The sequence below is a fragment of the Leucoraja erinacea genome, chromosome 29, assembly GCF_028641065.1.
Source record: "Leucoraja erinacea ecotype New England chromosome 29, Leri_hhj_1, whole genome shotgun sequence".
Classification (NCBI taxonomy): Eukaryota; Metazoa; Chordata; class Chondrichthyes; order Rajiformes; family Rajidae; genus Leucoraja; species Leucoraja erinaceus.
The window spans coordinates 21,251,925-21,271,573 of NC_073405.1; the positions used below are offsets into that span (position 1 = coordinate 21,251,925).

General features: G+C 41.9%; 1 protein-coding gene across 3 annotated transcripts in view; it reads left to right on the forward strand.

The window, feature by feature from the left end:
* Nucleotides 1-2,623: 2,623 nt before the first annotated feature.
* stk11 (serine/threonine kinase 11) overlaps nucleotides 2,624-19,649 on the forward strand; it is an 86,206-nt gene continuing 69,180 nt past the window's right edge. For all 3 annotated transcript variants that reach the window (XM_055658875.1, XM_055658877.1, XM_055658876.1), the window contains exon 1: nucleotides 2,624-3,164. In XM_055658875.1, coding sequence (XP_055514850.1) covers nucleotides 2,803-3,164 — 362 coding nt within the window. In that variant the 5' untranslated portion in view covers nucleotides 2,624-2,802. The remainder of the gene's footprint in view (nucleotides 3,165-19,649) is intronic.

Below are 19,649 nucleotides of genomic sequence, written 5' to 3' on the forward strand. Positions count from 1 at the left end.
GGAAAGTACGCGTTTCTTGCATTAATAACATATACCGGAAGTTACGGATGTCCTCCAGATGGATTGAGCGGCTTCGTGCGGCAATCCCCCTATATACACTGAACTTTTATCTCCTGTTCCGTATTATGTTTACATATTCTGTTGTGCTGCAGCAAGCAAGAATTTCATTGTCCAATCTGGGACACATGACAATAAAACTCTCTTGACTCTTGACTTGATGTACTTTCAAAACAATCCAATGTAGTATTAATTTAAAAAAAGAGAGAACTATGTTTAATCTAGAATGACTGCTTCTTTTGCTGGAGGAATTATATTCAATCAATCAATCAATCAATCAATCAATCAACCTTTATTGTCATCTTGCAAGCCACAGTTGTACAGTGCAAAATGAAAAGACGTTTCCCAGGGAATACCGGAGCATCGCACATGAAATTTAAACCATTTCTCACATAATAACACTAAAAAACAATCCAGTCCCTGATGGAACAGTATAAATAGTTAAAAGCAGGTAAAACAACAACGTTAAAATACAGTAAAACCAATCATAAAAATGTCTGGGGCAGCTGATTTGAGTGGCCAGTGCCAGTTATTAAAGTGGCCAGTGCCAGTTATTAGAGTGTCCGTGCAAAGCCGCAGAATCAGGTGACTGTGAGTACAGAGTGACTGTTTAGCAGCCTCACAGCCTGTGGCAGGAAGCTGTTTAGCAGTCTTGTAGTCCGGGCTTTGATGCTGCGATATCTCTTGCCTGATGACAGGAGATCCAGGTGTATGTGGAGGGGGTGCAGTTTGTCCTTAGCAATTCTCTGAGCTTTTTTCAGACAGCGGCTCTGGAACAGTTCTTGTACCGAGGGTAGGGAGACGCCAATGATCCTCTCTGCTCCCCTCACTACCCTCTGCAGAGCCTTCCTGTCCGAGCAGTTGCAGGTGGAGTACCACGTATTTATGCAGTACGTGAGTACAGACTCCACCGTACCCCAGTAGAAAGTCCTGAGGATGTTGGTGGGGAGTGAGGCCTGTTTTAGTTTCCTCAGGAAGTGCGGTCGCTGATGGTGACGGTGTCGACAACCATCTCCTTTGTTTTGTCGACATTTAATTCTAGATTATTTTTGCCGCACCAGTCCACTAGTTGTTTTACTTCCTCCCTGTACATTGATACGTCATCTCCGCTGATGAGTCTCACCACTGTTGTGTCATCCGCAAATTTTATGATCTTATTGTCCCTGAATCTGGCAGCATAGTCATGTGTGAGCAATGTGAACAACAGCGGGCTGAGCACACAGCCTTGAGGGGAGCCGGTGCTCAGCGTGATCGAGCCTGAAGTGTTCTTGCCAACACGGACTGACTGCGGTCTCTCTGTCAGAAAGTCCAAGATCCAGTGACACAGGGTGGTCTTGAGGCCCAGCAGGGTTAGTTTCTCCACAAGTCTCTGTGGGATGATGGTGTTAAACGCTGAGCTGAAGTCAATGTACAGGATTCTGGCGCATGTGTTTTTGTTTTCCAGATGCGTGAGTACTGTGTGCAGCGTGGTAGAGATGGCATCCTCTGTAGAACGGTTGGGGCGATAGGCAAACTGGAGGGGGTCTAACGATGAGGGGAGGCTGGCAGTAATGTGGGGTTTCACCAGGTGTTCAAAACACTTCATTATTATTGGGGTCAGGGCAACAGGGCGGTAGTCATTTAGGCAGGCAACAACTGGTCCCTAATTTTAAGCACAGGCTGTTTTAAGCTCATCAATAGGATATTTCTTCCTCTCTCCTCAGAAACCAATTATTTCCAGCAATGATCCATTATATTTCCTTATTTTCAGCAGCTGTAGTTTTTCCTTTTGCTTATAGTTTCAGTACAATTTAGCTTGTCAAAACATAACCTGGAAGATAACACATTCTGCCCACTCAGTAGCGGTGGGTTGTCCTTGGGTCTCAGATAAACAGATTTAGTTCACTGTAAAACTTCATTTCTAATTAAGATACAGTTACCTGAAACGTTAATTCAACTTCTGTTCCCACAGGTGCAGACTGACCTGCTGAGTATTTCATGCATTTTCTGATTTCATTTTAGAGATCTAGAAACGCATTAAAAAAAAATCATTGGTTGCTCAAGGTTGTTTTCAAAATCCGCGTGGATACAAGAGACATTACTCTTCAACCCTGCATTGATCTTAATTTGTGGTACGTTTTCTTCCTTTTATTTGCATTTTCCTGAATGTTTGCTTCAGTGTTACCTCATTATCTATGCAGACAAAACATTTTAACCCAATTCAAAGTCTGACAATATCAGACATCTAAAAGTAATCCCTTCCATCTCTAGTAGGTATATTGAACCCCTGGACAAGCATCAGACACTGGGGACCAAAGATCTTTGCTGGGGACAAAAGTGGACACTGCATCAGTCGCCCTGGGACAGCTTGGAATGTTATCGCAGAGCGCTGATCTGATTTGTTAGTCGGTCGATAATTGACGTACGAGGTACCCAATGAACGCTGTCCATCCTTGCAGCGCCTTGACCAATAACGTCCGGAAACTCCGAGGTGGGCGGGACTTTCCCGCTGGTTGTGAGGTACCGGCGGCGGGGCAGATGATTGACGTGTAGTTGGACCAATGGGCAACGGGCGGGGCCGGCGGCCCCATCGCCTGGTGACAATGGCGGTCGAAAGGCGGGGGAGCCAATGGGAACAGAGGACTGGGTCACAGAGGGCGGGACTACAGGTATGACGCACAGCGGCAACTCCGGAGTTGCTCAGAGGCAGGTAAACAAAATGGCGGCTGCCTAACAACTGAACTCCTGCAGGAGGGAGGAGAGGCGATGCTGCATGGAGCGGAGCAACGGCAACAGCAGCCGGAGGAGCCCGAGGAATCCGAGCCGATCCTGGCGGCTTTCAGAGACTATCTGGAGATGGACGAGGTGGTTGACTACATCAGTGAGAACGACCTGATGGGAGTGGACACTTTCATCCACAGGATAGACTCTACCGACGTGATCTACCAGCCCAGGAAGAAACGGGCCAAGATAATCGGCAAGTACCTGATGGGCGACCTGCTGGGCGAAGGCTCTTACGGCAAAGTCAAGGAGATGCTGGACTCCGAGACCCTCTGCAGGAGGGCCGTTAAAATCCTCAAGAAGAAAAAGCTGCGGAGGATCCCAAACGGGGAGGCGAATGTGAAGAAGTAAGTGTGGCTGGAAGTGTAAAGACTGTGCACACGATGCGGCCCAAGCAGCCCGCTGACAGCCCGCACTGAGGAGGCCCAGGCTGCCCGGTCACTGACAGCCCACACCCCAGTCCCTGCAGTCTATTCCTCCCCTCGCCTTCTCTCCCCCCTCTCTTCCCCTCTCCTCACTCTCCTCACACTAGAGCAATTCTTATTCATTCAGATGGGTCATCGAGAGGTGAAGCATTGGTCCCTGCAGCTGCAGTCTCCTTAGATGTTGGTTGGACTGTTACCAGAGGAATGGTGCTGCTTTTGTTGGTCTCTCTTCCGTGTACTAAAAGTGAGAAGGGGCAACGAAATAATGTTCTTGGACAGGACTTTATACAGACAATAGGTGCAGGAGTAGGCCATTCGGCCCTTTGAGCCAGCACTGCCATTCAATGTCATCATGGCTGATCATCCACAATCAGTACCCCGTTCCTGCCTTCTCCCCATGTCCCCTGAATCTGCTATCTTTAAGAGCCCTATCTAGTTCTCTCTTGAAAGTGTCCAGAGAATCGGCCTCCACCGCTCTCTGAGGCAGAGAATTCCACAGACTCGCAGCTCTCTGTGAAAATGTGTTTCTTCATCTCCGTTCTAAGTTGATAACATTTTGGGAATGGAAGGAGCAAATTGTAGGGAAATTGTATTTTGGCCTGATATTTTACGAGACATGTTCATAAGGTTAAATTTGCACCATTTAGTTTTTTATTGAAACTTCCACTTTTAGTGAAGTTAGAAAATGAATCATTTCAAAACCATGATTGTCAGATTTTTTTCAGTAGTTTACAGTTATTGTTGCCTTAACAACAGTGAAAGAAATTGGAGAGTAACACTTTATGTTTATGATTTTTTAAATAAGTATATTCAGTCACTTGTATGAAGCAACCTACCATCTTTTTTAGCATCTAAAATATAGTCACTAAATAGCTATTTAAGAATTAATAATGATGCATGTATTTTTTAATGAAATAGGTAAACATTCCATGTGAAAAATAATGTTTTGATTAGGATAAATGCTATCAAGGTCAATTTGATTTTGTAAAAAATATTTCTCACTAAACCTCCCCCCTACACAAAACAAAAATGAGAATAAAATCTAAGTGTATTTTTTAATATTCATACTTTGGCGTTATTCAAAGCTTTTGATCGATTATTATGATTGTAAATTTGGAATTTACATGATTGCTTTTTGGCAACTTTGATGAGGAATTATCTTTGAGACCCTTTAAAGGCCAAGTAGATGATTTAAGGATGGTGGCAGGGTAGGGATCTTTGCATGTTTTTGCAAATTTGGGGTTTAGTAATCCATTAAGTGATTTTATCATGAAAGTTGACCTTTCCACGTTTATACATTTCATATTATTTAGCACCTTGCAATACATTTCCTATTTTTGTATTGTAATGCAAGTTAATTCAAATTCCTTTTGCGCCCCCCCCCCCCCCCCCAAACTCTTGAGGCGATAGATCAGTTTAATTTCTCGAGGTTTGGCAAGCTGAAACTTTCTATTATATTTGGCTGCTTGATTAGAAAGTTAGTTTTTGCTCTGCAGTACAGAATTCAAAAGTGTAGAATTAAATTGTTAAAGCTGCTGGTCAACTTTGAAGATTTTGTTTTGTGTTTCTTGATAAACAGGAACATTTAATGCTGTGGCTTGAAGTTAAGTATGTTTGGGATTTTTTAAAGCATAACAGATAAAACGTTTAATACGAGTCAACTACATTCAATCTTCCTTTGCCTCATACCACTGCTGAAATCCCAGCCAGTTGGTTATCTCCTGATGAGAATATTCCAATGTTGTTTGAGCAGCCTCTCACTTTCCACCCTGGACAAACTTCAGTTTGACCAAAGCTCTTGTATTATCATCATTCTCACCGAGTCTTGTTCATTTATCATGTTTAAGCATGTTTGTTTATGTTAGCTCTTGAACTAATGTAGACCAATAGTTTGAACTTCATGTTCATCTTTCTATTTAAATCTGGCTGTGGCTTGAACTCTTCTGATTTCTGTAACCTTGCTCTAGTATCTTTGTCTGTAACTACTGCAGCTGTGTCATCCTTTGGCATTTCTGAATTCCTCCAGATCTGAATGATCACTGACTTTTTAAAAATGCAGTTCTGTTTTTTTTTAATGAATAGCTTCTTCTGCTTTAAAAAAAAATCCATATGTTCTTGAATTTGCTTAAACGCACCTCCACTGTTTCTTCTGTCCATTCACACTATTTGTGTGAACGGGTAAATACAAGATACGGCCTGGAAACGTGCCGATCTTCAAGCACCCATTTATATTAATTCTAAACGTGTCCCATGTTTTCCAAACATTTTCTCAAAATATCCTTCCTATTCTGTCACTCACCTCTACACTAGAGGCAATTTACAAAAGTTGATTAACCTATCGACTCGCTTGTTTGAGATGTGGGGGGAAACTGGAGCACTTGGAGAAACTCCTGTGGTCATATGGAGAGTGCAAACTCCACGCAGACAGGGCTGGAAGTCAGGAAAGGACCTGGGTGGCCATAGCTATGAGGCAGCAGCTTTGCTGCATGTGCCACCGTGCTGTTCTTGCATGTTCTGAGCTTACCTATATGTATCTTGTTGCAAAGTTTGTGGTTGTATCTATTGGACGAGTTGGGCTGAAGAGCCTGTTTCTGTGCAGTATGACCCTGTGACTTAGGTTACAAAGGTTCTTATTTCACCTTCTGTCCCCCTTTTTGTTGGTATAACTAGGTACTTTTATCTCACACATCCATTGGTTTCAGTCCTAAATTTCAGTTTTCACGGTTCTCTAAGATATTCTCAAACAATTTTGGCCTTGTTCCATGAACAGGCTTTTCTTTAGATGTGAATGTCGAAAGATTAATCTGGATTGGTTTCTGTATCCAATCTATGATATGTTTAGCATATCTGTGAAAAATGTACTTGCATGCTTGTGTAATGATCGGAATAGTATTTTAATACTTGGAATGGAAGATCTATATTTTATATGCAACTTTTCAATTCTTCTGACTGTATTCTATCCTGATGTCTTGCCGGCTAATAGCCATTGAAATTGAGATACAAGATTTAAAAACTACATTAGAGGAAAAGAGCCATCAGCTATTACTGTTGGAAAAACCTTTCTTGTAGATTTTTTGGATTTTAAAGCTGTCAGGGTATTTTTTAAGAGACATGACCCACTCAGTTTTACTTAAAGATAGCCGAGTCAGGGAATATGGGGGGAAGGCAGGAACGAGGTACTGATTGTGGATGATCAGCCATGATCACATTGAATGGCAGTGCTGGCTTGAAGGGCCGAATGGCCTACTCTTGCACCTTTTGTCTATTGTCTATTAAGGCCCAGTCACTGCTGAGGATTTGCTGCTTGAGACCATGACTGTGGACTTGGATGCAGAGGTCTGGGGAGATAAATCCTCCAAGTCAGCACCGATATGTGTGCTTATGGTATCCTGTTGGGGTACAAGGGCTACAAGATCGGGCCCTCTGTCACCTGCGTTTACTGCTGTCGAGCACTGTTCTTATTTTGTAGTTATTTGCCAGAACCTTTGTCTAGTTCTTTAAAATTCAAAAACTGATGACATTACAACAAAGCATCCTCGTGTTCCTGATGAACTGCTAGCTTGGTGGCTGAAAGGAAACTTTAATCTACTGGTGAAAGTGCTATGAGAAGAATTGACAGAATAGCATTGGTGTGTTGATTTCTAAACCTCTGTTTGTTGTGGTTTCCTTGTAAATATATACTTAAGTGGCCTCTTCTGTACATTTTGAAAAATGTTTGGTTAAAAGCTGAATGCTAGGGTGAACAGGGCACATAAATTGTGCACCTTTTGGTTCAGCTCAAGAGGCCATGACATGGTAAAGATGAAAGCACAATGACTCTTAGACTGTCAGATATCCTTATTGCACTTAATGCAGAAATTAGGGTACCATGTGCTGAGAAGTATGGAAATGAACTTCATGGTAATGTTGGCAAGCTGGTGGAATAGGTCAAATAGGTGGCAAGCAAAATTTAGTGCTTAAAATATTAACTATAAGATTTTTGGTAGAAAAAAACTAGAACAGATATTGCAAACTAGGAGATATAATTCTAAAAATGATAGAAGAATAGTGATATGAGAATTTAGGAATCGGAGTGTATGTTGACAGTTTATTGAAAATGGCTGGATGGGTTGGGAAAGTTATGCAGGAGTCTGAGTGCTAGAGCATGACAATCAGGATGAGCCTTTTAGCAACCCCTGGTTTGCCCCAACTGGAGTACTACATACAGTTCTGGGTACCATTTTCACTGAGGGTGCAAATTCTGTGAAACCGCTGCAGAAGAAATTTAGCATTATGATTCTAGGGATGTGGAACTTTAATTATGTGGAGAGGTTAGGAATGCCCTTGGAGCATGAGGATGTAAGGCAATCTGATGGAGGAATTTAAAATCACATTAAGTATATAGACAGAGTAGACTGGGGGGGAAAAACTCCCGTTGTTGGAACCCCCCCCCATGGTCAATAGTACGGTTCTGGAATGCATAGTGGCAAATTCCATTGGTATGTATAAATGGCAGCTGACTCGGTATCTGAAAGGGGAGAAATTGTAGGAGCATGGAAGAGTAAGAGTAGTTGGAAGGTTCTTGCATGGTGCTGAATCAGGTTTAATGGGCCAAATTGTCACCTAAGTTGTAAATGTTCTTTGATTTTGTTGTCACATTTATTCAATATGTTCTCAATGCAGTGTAAATGAGGAAAATAAGAGCCAAAGTTGCATGTTGTACTATTCTGATTGTGGTTGTGCAGAAAAATAAGGTTTTGCAAAGTCTTTGGTCTGAAAATAATAAGCAAGTTTGGTATTCCAAAAAAGGCAAGAAATCATGGGAATTGTCAAAGGTCATTTGTGATAAAGAAAAAGGGATTTGTCAAAGGTCATTCGTGATAACGAAGCGCTGGCTGTGTAAACTCTGTATAAATTCTTATCTTTATTCATAATTTATATGTAAAAATATATTTAATCTGAGGAACGGGGCTGCCAGGTAGTGGGAGAGCGAGGTGTAACAGCGAGAGAGCGAGGGGGCAGATGCGAGTGGGAGACAGGGGGAGAGATTGAACCGGCGGAGAGACATTCTCAGCCCCTGAGTTGCTGCATGTGTACGGACCTGCGTTTCATCCGTAGTCAGGGACGAACCTGGGTCTCCGGCGCTGCAAGCGCTGTTGAATTGCTACTGAACCGTCTCTGTCCCCTCCCGAGTGTCCCTTCCCTGCCTGGGGATGGCCGGAGATGTCCGGGGTGATCCTAGACTGACGGGACATCGGCTTGGAGCAGTGGTGGCCCCAGGCTTACAGCCACAGCTGAATCCAGCTCAACTCTGCCTGTCCCGCCGGGTTAACTGAGAGCCTTGGACTGATGGGATACCGGCCCAGAGCAGTGGTGGCTACAACCATTGCGGGGAAGCGCTAGCTCCAGCTTAACTCTGCTCCAACTGCCGAGGAACCCGTTCCCCGACGGGCCAGGGACCGTCAGCTGCACCTCTCGCCTTATCCTGTCGCTGTTGGTTAGCCCCCTCGGTGCCGGCGAAAGCCGAGCACCAGTCATCAATGGGAATACACGCAAAATGCTGCATTAACTCAGCGGGACAGGCAGCATCTTTGGAGAAAAGGAATAGGTGACGTTTCGGGTCGAGACTCTTCTCCAGAGATGTTGCCTGACCCGCTGAGATACAGCAGATATTTTGTGTGTATCCCCGTTGATGACAAGTGCTTGGCTTTCGCCGGCACTGATGGGGTTAACCGACAGCCACTGGATAAAGCGAGAGGTGCAGCTCACGGTCCCTGGCTCGTCGGGAACGGGTTCCTCGGGAGTTGGAGCAGAGTTGGACTGGAGTTAGCGCTTCTTCTCCCTGCTGGCTGTAAGCCTGGGGCTGCCACTGCTCCGGGCAAGTGTTCCTGTTCAATCAGGGTCACACCAGACATATCCGGTTGCCCCCGGACAGGGATGGGACACTCGGGAGGGGACGGGGACGGCCCAGTAGCAATTCAACAGCGCTTGCAGTGGGTTCGATCCTGATTACGGATGGAACGTAGATCTGTATACATGCAGCAGCTCAGCTGCTAAGAATGTTTATCTCAAGTGACCTATGACCTGGGCATGCGCTGTTGAAATACCGAACTCGCTTATTGAAGCTAATCTTTTTTTGGTGTATTCCTCCTGGTGAGAGAGAATGATGAGAATCTTTTGAGTGAACGTCCAGTGTTTGATCAAATGGTTTTAATGCAATATAACATTACTGATTAAAAATACATTTTCATTTTAGTTTAATTGCTTTCTGAATTTCATTGGAATTTAGTTACGCTCAGAGTATTGAAAAAGACTTGCTTTGCAACATGCAAGACGAAGGAGCAAAAGAAGAATAGAAAGAAATATCCATCTATGGCACATTTCTTGAGATGCATCTGAGATATATTGGTCAAACATTTTCTTGTTACCATAAAAACTGTTTAGTCCAATGATTCGATGCCAGCTCCTAGTAGTCAAATCCCATTCCTGCTCTTTCCACTTAGCCCTGAAAACGTTCTCCTAAGTTTCCTATAACCATTGATTCTTTCCATTATCCTTGCTGCCAGTGAAAACAAGGGCATAGCTATTTTGTGTAGTTTTATTAAAAAAGTGGTTTCTCCTCTCATTCCCTTGTACCCTTACTTGCATGCAAGTGGGACTGCCACAATTTTCAACATTTGCTTGAGAGCTCCTGAAATGTTGGAAGGCCCCATGTTTTTACTGTGTTGAACCATTTATTGTTAGAGTGCTGTCATCAAGCAGGGGTGGCTTGGTAGAAGACCTTTATTTTGCAGATATTACTGTAATTGGATGTGAACTGCCTCCTTGTGTCTCTATCGTCTTGGTACATCTAAAGTGCTGTATGTAAGGGAGGTTCAGGTTATAGATCCTGGGATAATGAAGAATGCACATTTATTTCCAAGTGTGTATGGTGTACAAATTGGGAATGGCTGTGCAATTTGTGGGTGGTGGTTTTCCTATGTATATGCTACCCTTGCTTTCGTTGGTGATGGAGGTCTTGGATTTGAGAGGCTGTTTTAAAAAAGCATTGGTGAGTGAGATGCATTTTGTCCATAGTGCATACTGCAGCTACACATTGTCAGGTCGCAGAGGATAAATGTTTACCGTAGGGGTTTGGGTGCTATGATGGTGCATTCGATGGCATTGAGCACATTGAGTTTTGCCAGCACTGTGCTCATGCCAGCAAGTTGTGAAGATGCCTTCATGCTCCTGTCTGATGCTTTGGATGCTGGAAAGCCTTCTGGGTGTTGGATAGTAAGTCAATTGCTACTGAACACCCAATCACCATTTGCTGTAATTGTCGTTAAAGATCTTTGTAAATCATTGATGCAATTGCTACAAATTAAAAGGTTCAGATAGTTTATCTGTGGTTCCCTGAGCCTGATCTGATCTGTCTTGTTGACATTGAAAGCATGTCTTTATGATGCACGCCTCTTGATTCATAATGTTGGCTGAAGCCCAGTTGGTGTTTTTTTGGATATCAACCAAGAGAGACTGATCTCCATTTGAAGTCAATCATTGAAGCAAGACCTTGGGAAGATGCAGAAATACCCATGTTTTTACTTTGTAGTATAGAACACCACAAAGTGCAGGCCCTTCAGCCACGACGCCACTGTGCTGAACTTGAGGGCAACTAATCTCATCTGCCTATATGTATATCCATATCCATGTGCCTATTTAAAATAGAACAAGGGTCCTGATCCAGAATATGGTCTTTCCATGCACTCTAGAGATACTTCAGCACTCTTGTGTTTTACCCAACATAATAGCATCTACATTTCCTTGTGTTTCCTGCCTATCGAAAAGCCTCATAAATACTACTATTGTACTTGCCTCCACCACCATCCCCAACAGTGCATTCCAGGCACCCACCCACCACCATTGATGTATAGAAAAAAAACATACCCTACACCTCTCCTCTTCTCTCACTCTACTGCGTTATCTCTTCAAGATATGCCTACCTTGAAGAAGTTCTCCTCTTCTCTCACTCTACTGCGTTATCTCTTCAAGATATGCCTACCTTGAAGAAGTTCTCCTCTTCTCTCTCTTTAACACCTCTCCTTTTAATCTCTGCTCCTCTCACTTGAAAGCTATGCCCTCAAATCTTTGACATTTCCATCCTAGGAAAAAAGGTTCTGCCTGTCGAGTCTATCCATGCTTCTCATAATTTTATATATTTCTCTTGGGTCTCTTCTCAGCATCTAGAGAAATGGCCAATGGTCAGTGAAAACAAACATTCTGGCCACTATTGCAGCAATGGTTGCACTGTTTACTCTGCAAATCTGTAAAAGTGTTTTCCATATTGCAAGAGTACTTAAATGGCTGTTAAGTGCTTTGAAATGTTTCAAGCTGGTATTACATAAATGTTCCTTTGTCAAGATAGATGTCTGAGTGCATGAAGGTTTTATGGAATATAGATGTCTTTGTTTCAGACTTGTAATATATATATTTTAAGGAAATTAATTTTGACATTTCAAAAATCAACGTATTGTAATTGAAAAAAATTTGGACTGTAGGATTTCGATAAAGAGAACTTTATCTTCCAGAGTGATACTTCATTTTCATAATTCGTTATCAGTAAAATACCGACCAGTCACTCTGACACTTAATAATTATTCTACGTTAACCAAACCAGATTTGTCTTCAGCAATGCTGATTACAGTTTCCATTATAACCTGTTACAGATCATACATGATCAGTTTAGCCTTCATCGTTTAATGATTTAAAAAAAATAGACATGTGTTTAACCTTCTTTGACAGCTGTGAAACTGTATTAATGTAAAGCTGATTATCTTTGACCCTGATATTACAGAGCATTGTGCACTGTACTTGAACTGAATAAACTGTTCTTGTTTCACAATTCCATGACTGTATATAAATGCCCTTGTTTCCCAGGTCTACTGTATATTACAAAAAGTAAAACTAGTTCTATGCAATGTAGTTTATCAGAAGGGAACAATTAAGTATTTTAATTTTGTTTTGCTGTTGTTTACATCGGCCTTCTGATTTTTTTTCAAACTTGTTATTTGTATAGAAACAAGGATGGTTTAAGTAAAAGTTAATAGGGAAATTTTAAACCCTGGTTGGGGACAGAAGCCTAGGGTGTGCTTGTACTGTAACTATGACTATCATTATTGTTTGGATATACATCAGTCAGCTTTCATATGTGCCAAGCAATACATATTACTCTACCATTTGATACTTGAGACATAAACATCCCGAATTCTCTCATAACTTCTTTGGTTTTTGATTTCAACCAACTCCTTGAGTAAGTACTCGGATTAACCTGGATCTGTTACCACACCATTCTAGAAGCAGTTGGAGTGCAAATCAGCCATTGAATGTTGGAGCAGGGATGAGGGGCTAAATGGCCTGTTCTCTGCTTAATCCTGAATTTTGACAAAGATTGTCATTTTCATCAGTGCAGCACTGCATGTTTTTACTTCCACTTATTTCATAGCTGCTAGAATCTTTGTGCATCTGGTCTTTAACCCCAAATATTCGGAGTTTCAACCTTTGTTAACCTTTTTGAAACTGATTCGTATTCCCATCTTCATTACTATTCGCCTTCATTTGTTTCCAGTTCCAGTTATTTCAAGAGTTAGATTTTCATATCCTGCAACGTAAATTCCAGCCTGAATCTTTTTCCCTTTATTCATCTGATATCCTTTGCAAGCTCTCTTCAGCCCACCACCACTGGCAGAAGCTTCATTTTCCTCAAACTACTTACTCTTCACTGGATGATTTTTGGTTCTTTCAAGTGCTTTTAGATGTGGTGTGCTGCTATTTGTACGTTAATAGAATTGAATTGTGAATTAGAATAGCAAGTTGTATTGTTTCAATGGCATTTACTGGAGCATTAATTGCTGAAGGCAGCTGAAGTATTTTCTCTGAAGTGGAAGTGAGCACAATTTTTCTTTTTTATCTTCAGATAACCACAGATATTCTAAAATGATGAAAAGCCTTTAAGGGGGGGGGGGGGGGGGGGGGGGGGGGGGGGGGGGGGGGGGGGGGGGGGGGGGGGGGGGGGGGGGGGGGGGCTGGGTAAAACTTCTACTTTAATATTTATTTTATGTACTGAAAGAGGCCACGTGCCTCTTTGAGTGTGATGGCTTTCAGAGCAATCTCATTCCTCCACTTCCCCATAAACTATTCTATCACACAGGCCCACTAACAAACCCCCACCAGCTGCCAATGCTCAGAATAAATTAGTGGCCTATTAACTTATCAACTAGCACCACTTGGTCATAAAGAAAACATGCAAACTCCACACACTCAACAACCAAGCTCAGAATTTTACCAGATCTGTGACAGCTATCAAACTTTGCAGTGCCACTTTCATAGAATGGTAAAGGTCACTGTCCCACACTTATTTTCCCATACATTCCCCACTGCAGGCAGTTTATCTGACATCCCCATTTGAACATGTAGGGACGACTGAACTATTTTCATACAAGGTATTTGCAGCAGGCAGAGAGCAGAAACATCTGAACAGCTTGGTTGGATTATCCTTTTACAAATACATTTTCTAGCAACAATAAATTGAGAAAGGTATTATGATTTAATGTTATAAATTATTGTGGCGTTGCAGCAAATACACAATTAAAAAAATATTTATAGAAAACACAAGGTGACAAATTGTTTGGCCTTGCCTTGCTATCAGACAAGTGTTAAGCAAACCAAAACACAATGGGCAAAATAAGGGCAGGCTTGAGCATGTGAAAGGGAGAATTGGTCTGTTAACTGTTGGCTTCAGAAAACAACAACTTCCAAAATGGGCCTCACCCACCTTTCTGATTTCCTCAAATGTTGTACATTAGGTTTTCAGTGTTTATGTAGAACAATTTGTCAAACCAGGAGAATAATTCTCCCCCAGTAAGCCAGGGTATATTGCATGAATCGTTGTACTGCTTTTGCCACTTTTATCTACATCAGATTGTTAATTTTCGATCTGAAACAAATGCATTCAGATGTTATTTTTGCTTTAATTATTTTTTTCAGTTATGATAATGTTAAATTAGGCTGGTTTCTGTAGCTTGAATTCCTTGGCCCAGAGCCAAACAACCCCCAAAAATAACCTTTGGAATTTGAGCCATAAACAATTGTGATTTAAAAATAAAAGCTCTAGTGATCCCAGACTGCAGGATTACATGATTTGATAATGTTGCCGGTTTGTTTTCAGTGTTTTGTGGTCTTGCAACGGGGAATTCAGAGAGCTTCTGTTATGTTGATTGTCCTTTATACCTATTTCAGGTAATCGGTAGGCCATATTGTGCACACAGTTATTTTGCGTAGAAGTACATGATTATGGTCTGAGTATGTGCGAGTGGAAGGATAAAAATGTGTTTTTCATAATATGCTCAAATTTCCTCAATGCCAAGATTTGGTGTGGAGTTGATTGGTGAAATTAATATCCTTTTTTAAGAAACAAAGATAAGATTCAGATTCAACTTTATTTGTCATTGTCAGTGTACAATACAGAGACAACAAAATGCAGTTAGCATATAATATGATTTCAATAAATAAATCTATTTACATGTATACAGACATAGTGTTTTTCCTGTGGGAGGAGTGTCCGGGGGGGGGGGGGTGATTGGCAGTCACCGAGGTACATTGTTGAGTAGTGTGACAGCCGCAGGGAAGAAGCTGTTCCTGGACCTGCTGGTCTGGCAACAGAGAGACCTGTAGCGCCTCCCGGATGGTAGGAGGGTAAACAGTCCATGGTTGGGGTGAGAGCAGTCCTTGGCGATGCTGAGTGCCCTCCGCAGACAACGCTTGCTTTGGACAGACTCAATGGAGGGGAGCGAGGAACCGGTAATGTGTTGGGCAATTTTCACCACCCTCTGCAGTGCTTTCCGGAAGGAGGCGGAGCAGTTGCCATACCATACTGTGATACAGTTGGTAAGGATGCTCTTGATGGTGCAGCGGTAGAAGTTCACCAGGATCTGAGGAGACAGATGGATTTTCTTTAGTCTCCTCAGGAAGAAGAGATGCTGGTGAGCCTTCTTGACCAGTTGAGGTATTGTGGGTCCAAGAGAGGTCATCGGAGATATTGACCCCCAGGAACCTGAAGCTGGAAACACATTCCACCTCCATCCCGTTGATGTGGATGGGGGTGTGCGCGCTGCCCCTAGACTTCCTGACGTCTACATTGAGCTCCTTGGTCTTCTTGGAGTTAAGGGCCAGGTTGTTGTCAGCGCACCATGCTGCTAGGAGCTGGACCTCCTCCCTATAGGCCGACTCATCGTTGTTGCTGATGAGGCCAATCACCGTGTATCATCTGCATACTTGATGATGGTGTTAGTACCATGTACAGGTGTGCAGTCGTAGGTGAAGAGGGAGTAGAGGAGGGGGCTCAGCACACAGCCCTGTGGAACGCCGGTTTTCAGGGTGAGGGTTGAAGAGGTATGCTTGTCTAACCTAACAGACTGGGGTCTGTTGGTTAGAAAGTCCAGTATCCAGTTGCAGAGGGAGGGGTCGATGCCCAGGTTACCGAGTTTGGTGATCAGTTTAGAAGGTATAATGGTGTTGAATGCTGAACTGTAATCGATGAACAGCATTCTTACGTAAGTGTCTCTGTTGTCGAGGTGGGAGAGGGCGGAGTGAAGTGCCGTTGAGATGGCATCCTCCGTACTCCTATTCTTGCGGTAGGCAAACTGATAGGTGTGCGGTAAGGTGATGTGAGAGGTAAGATTTGGATGAGAACGATTGGCAAGTTTGCTGATGATACAAAAATGGGTGGAGTGAGATGGTTGTGAAAGATTGCAGCAGGATCTTGATCGATTGGCCGGATGGGCTGAGGAATGGTTATTGGAATTCAATACAGAGGAGTGTGAGGTGGTGCAATTTCGGCTGTCTAACAAGGGCATGACCTACACAGTGAATGGTAGGCCTCTAAAGAGTGTTGTAGTGCCGAGTGGTTGTGGAGTAGAACAGAGGGATCTAGCAGTGCAGGTGCATAGTTCCTTGAAGGTCGTCGCAGATAGATAAGGTGGTCAAAAAGGCTTTTGGCACATTGGCCTTCTTCAGTTAGAGTATTGAGTATAGAAGTTGGGAGGTCATGTTGCAGTTGCATAAGACCGCATTTAGAGTATTGTGTTCAGTTCTGGGCACCATGTTATAGGAAAGATATTGTCAAGCTTGAAAGGGTTCAAAGAAGATTGATGAGGATGTTGCCAGGACTAGAGTGTGTGAGCTATAGGGTTGAGTAGGCTGAGTCCCTATTGCTTAGAGCACAGGAGGATGATAGGTGATCTTATGGACGTGTATAAAATCATGAGAGGAAAGAATCGGGTAGATGCACGGAAACCCTTGCCCAGAGTAGGGGAATCGAGGACCTGAGGACATAGGTTCAAGGTGTAGGGGGAAAGATTTAATAGGAATCTGAGGGGTAACTTTTTCACACAAAGGGTGGTGGGTGTATGGAACAAACTGCCAGAGGAGGTAGTTGAGGCTGGGACTATCCCATCGTTTAATAAATAGTTAGACAGGTGCATGGATGGGACGTGTTTGGAGGGATAAGGACCAAATGCAGGCAGGTGGGATTAATGGAACTGGGACATTTTGGCCAGTGTGAGCGAGTTGAGCCGAAGGGACTGTTTTCATGCTGTATCACTCTATGATTTCTACAGACACACAAGGCTGCAGTAACACAGCGGGACCAGCAGTATCCCTGGAAAGAAGGAATAGGCGATGTTTCAGGTCGAGACCCTTCTTCAATAAAGGTCTCGACCCAAAAGTTCACCCGTTCCTTCTCTCTGGGGATGCGGTCTATCCCACTGTTACTCCAGCATTTTGTGTCTATTTTCGGTGTTAACCAACATCTGCAGTTCCTTCCTTCGACATGGTGTCTCCAGAAACCTGTGGAAGCTACCTGGCTTGAAGAGGTATTTATTCTAGGTTGAGTGATTTTATGAGGAATGCCACATGGTGATGAACACATTTTATTGTTAATGAAAGGCAAGAACTCAAACTGAGTCATTTTAATAGTATTTAGAATATTTACTTTAAGATGTAGAAGATTATTTTCCCCATCCTGAAATCTTCTTTGTATTTAACTATTTACTTGCTTGTAGAAGAATTTTAATTCTCGAGCTTCACTTTTTTTTTTTGCAATTTTTTGATCTATTTGTTCTTTTCAATTAATTTTGCAGAAATATTAAAATAAATGACCATAGGATGGGTTTTGTGGACTAATGTATTAATCCACTTGTGGATTCCTCTAAATTTGATAAGAATTCAAATAGCCATCAGACTACTTGCAGCAAGAATAAATAGAGAAATCAGAAAATTGTGCAGGACAGTAGTAATTAATTGTTTGCAATTCTTCAGAGCAGGAGCCACTCTGCAAGCGGCTACCTATTCCAAGTGCATCTGTTCCAACTTCTAAAACATTCTCAGGCAGCTCTACAGAATTCTTTTGCAGAAAGTTTTTTCTTAATCTTTGAATATAGCTTGAAACACTTTCCTGAAAAGCCTTGGAGGACAAAATAAAACCAGCTTGTTGACTGGATGGACAGAATAATAATGACACTGGTTACAGACCTCTGCATGCATCCCATTTCTATTAACATACAATGACCCCAGTTTGCCATGTTAATTCATACTTTTATGATTATTGTGTAGAGTTAATTTTAAGACGTTATAAATCAGCAGAAGAAAATTAGTCAACTGACCCAGCTTCACTGTCGGCGCATTGTAGAATACTAACAATGAGGTTATTTAAAATCGGTCCCTTGGAGACATTGACGATATGTGATGCTTTCTGTGGAAACACAAGTGATGAATAAGCAGCTAAAAATATTTTCAAGCAAAGTATGTAATGAAGTTTATTTTTCAAAGACCCTATCCCAGTTTATTAGATAATAATCATTGCCATATGTAATTGAAAACCCATCACCTTGACTCGAAGCATGCAAGGATGGTAATGTTACAAAATCCAAAAAACTTCTTTAAACAATATAACAGTACAAGCAAAACCTGAGAAATAATCATATTTAAATCAATACCTTTTCCATTTTCATTTTCAATAGTTCTCAAATAAATGTAACTTTTTGAAGGGCCTCTGGATGCTTCTGTTATTTAAATGATCTCCTGGGATCAATGATTGCAGAGACAGGCTATATGAGAATTGTAAACTGCGAATAATTCTAAATATGACCTTATAGCCCAGTAGTTCTAAAATTGTGGATACTCAAACGCCATTTCTAAACTTAAATTGATATTTAATAGGCAAAATCCTGGTTTATTTTACTTTTAAAGAGTTACTCGTTTCATAATTGTCGTTGTCCAGTATGTTGGTCACACACAATCCATGACTTTTTCTGAATATTTGTCAAATACTTTTGAATGAGTGAAGCCTTGCCTCTTTTGACTTGCAGATTTGTTTATTTTCAACCCTGTCCACATACAGTTAAAACAACTTTTGATACAGTAATGCAATATAGAAGTGGTCAGAAACTTCCCAAACTAAATACTCATTTAGGTTTACTAGACATTTCTCCTAGTATACCATTTACTTACTAGAATGTTCTTGCAGTTCCATGATTTGTGACTATAAGTGCGTTTGCTCTGTTGAAATGCCAGGCGCCAAATAAACTTGGAAGGTTCTTGACAGCTCTTTAATTTATTTCTGTCTGCTCTTCCCTCTTGAAATGGTGTTGCCCAGCTGGAAGCCTAATTCGAGAACAATATTCAATTTCTCCTTTACGTTGTAATATGTATCAAAAAAAGACTACAATATATTAAGCGTGGTGACTTGCAGTTTCTAGGGATATTGGGCAATATGTATTAAATTGTTCTGCACATTCATTTTGTGAGCAATGGGACAGATTAAATATAATTGCATTCCCACAATGAGAAGTGTAGACACAATGCTTGGTGCAAGCGGCATGCTCATCGTTATGATCACTGACTGCACAGCAGTGATCTTATTTGAAGTAGAATGCTCATTCTAAGTACACAAGCTTCAGAAATTACATGGGCCTTGATCATTAGGGCACGTTAAATTTCCTTCCTCACATTAAGTTATGAGGCCCATCCTTTCTTTTGTAGTATGTACAATCCAGTGTATTTGATGGAGTCTGCTTCTGAATAATCATAACATCCTTTGGAGCATTTTCTGTTTTTTTTCTTTGATTATGTGCCACTTACATTATGGGAGAAGTGCAAGGAGGAGGTTCCAAGAAGAACCACATCCTCATCAGTGGCAGAGGATAACATATAAATGCCAAAGACAGTGGTGAAATATTTCAAACCATGTTGAGTTGAAAGTGACACGGAATATTTCCTCCTGAAATCTCCACCATCTCAGAAATTAGTCTTCAGTCAATTGGATTCACTCTACCTAATACTAAGAAACTGGCCAATGCCAGCAGGCTCAGATGGACAATTTTTCAGAGTACAGTA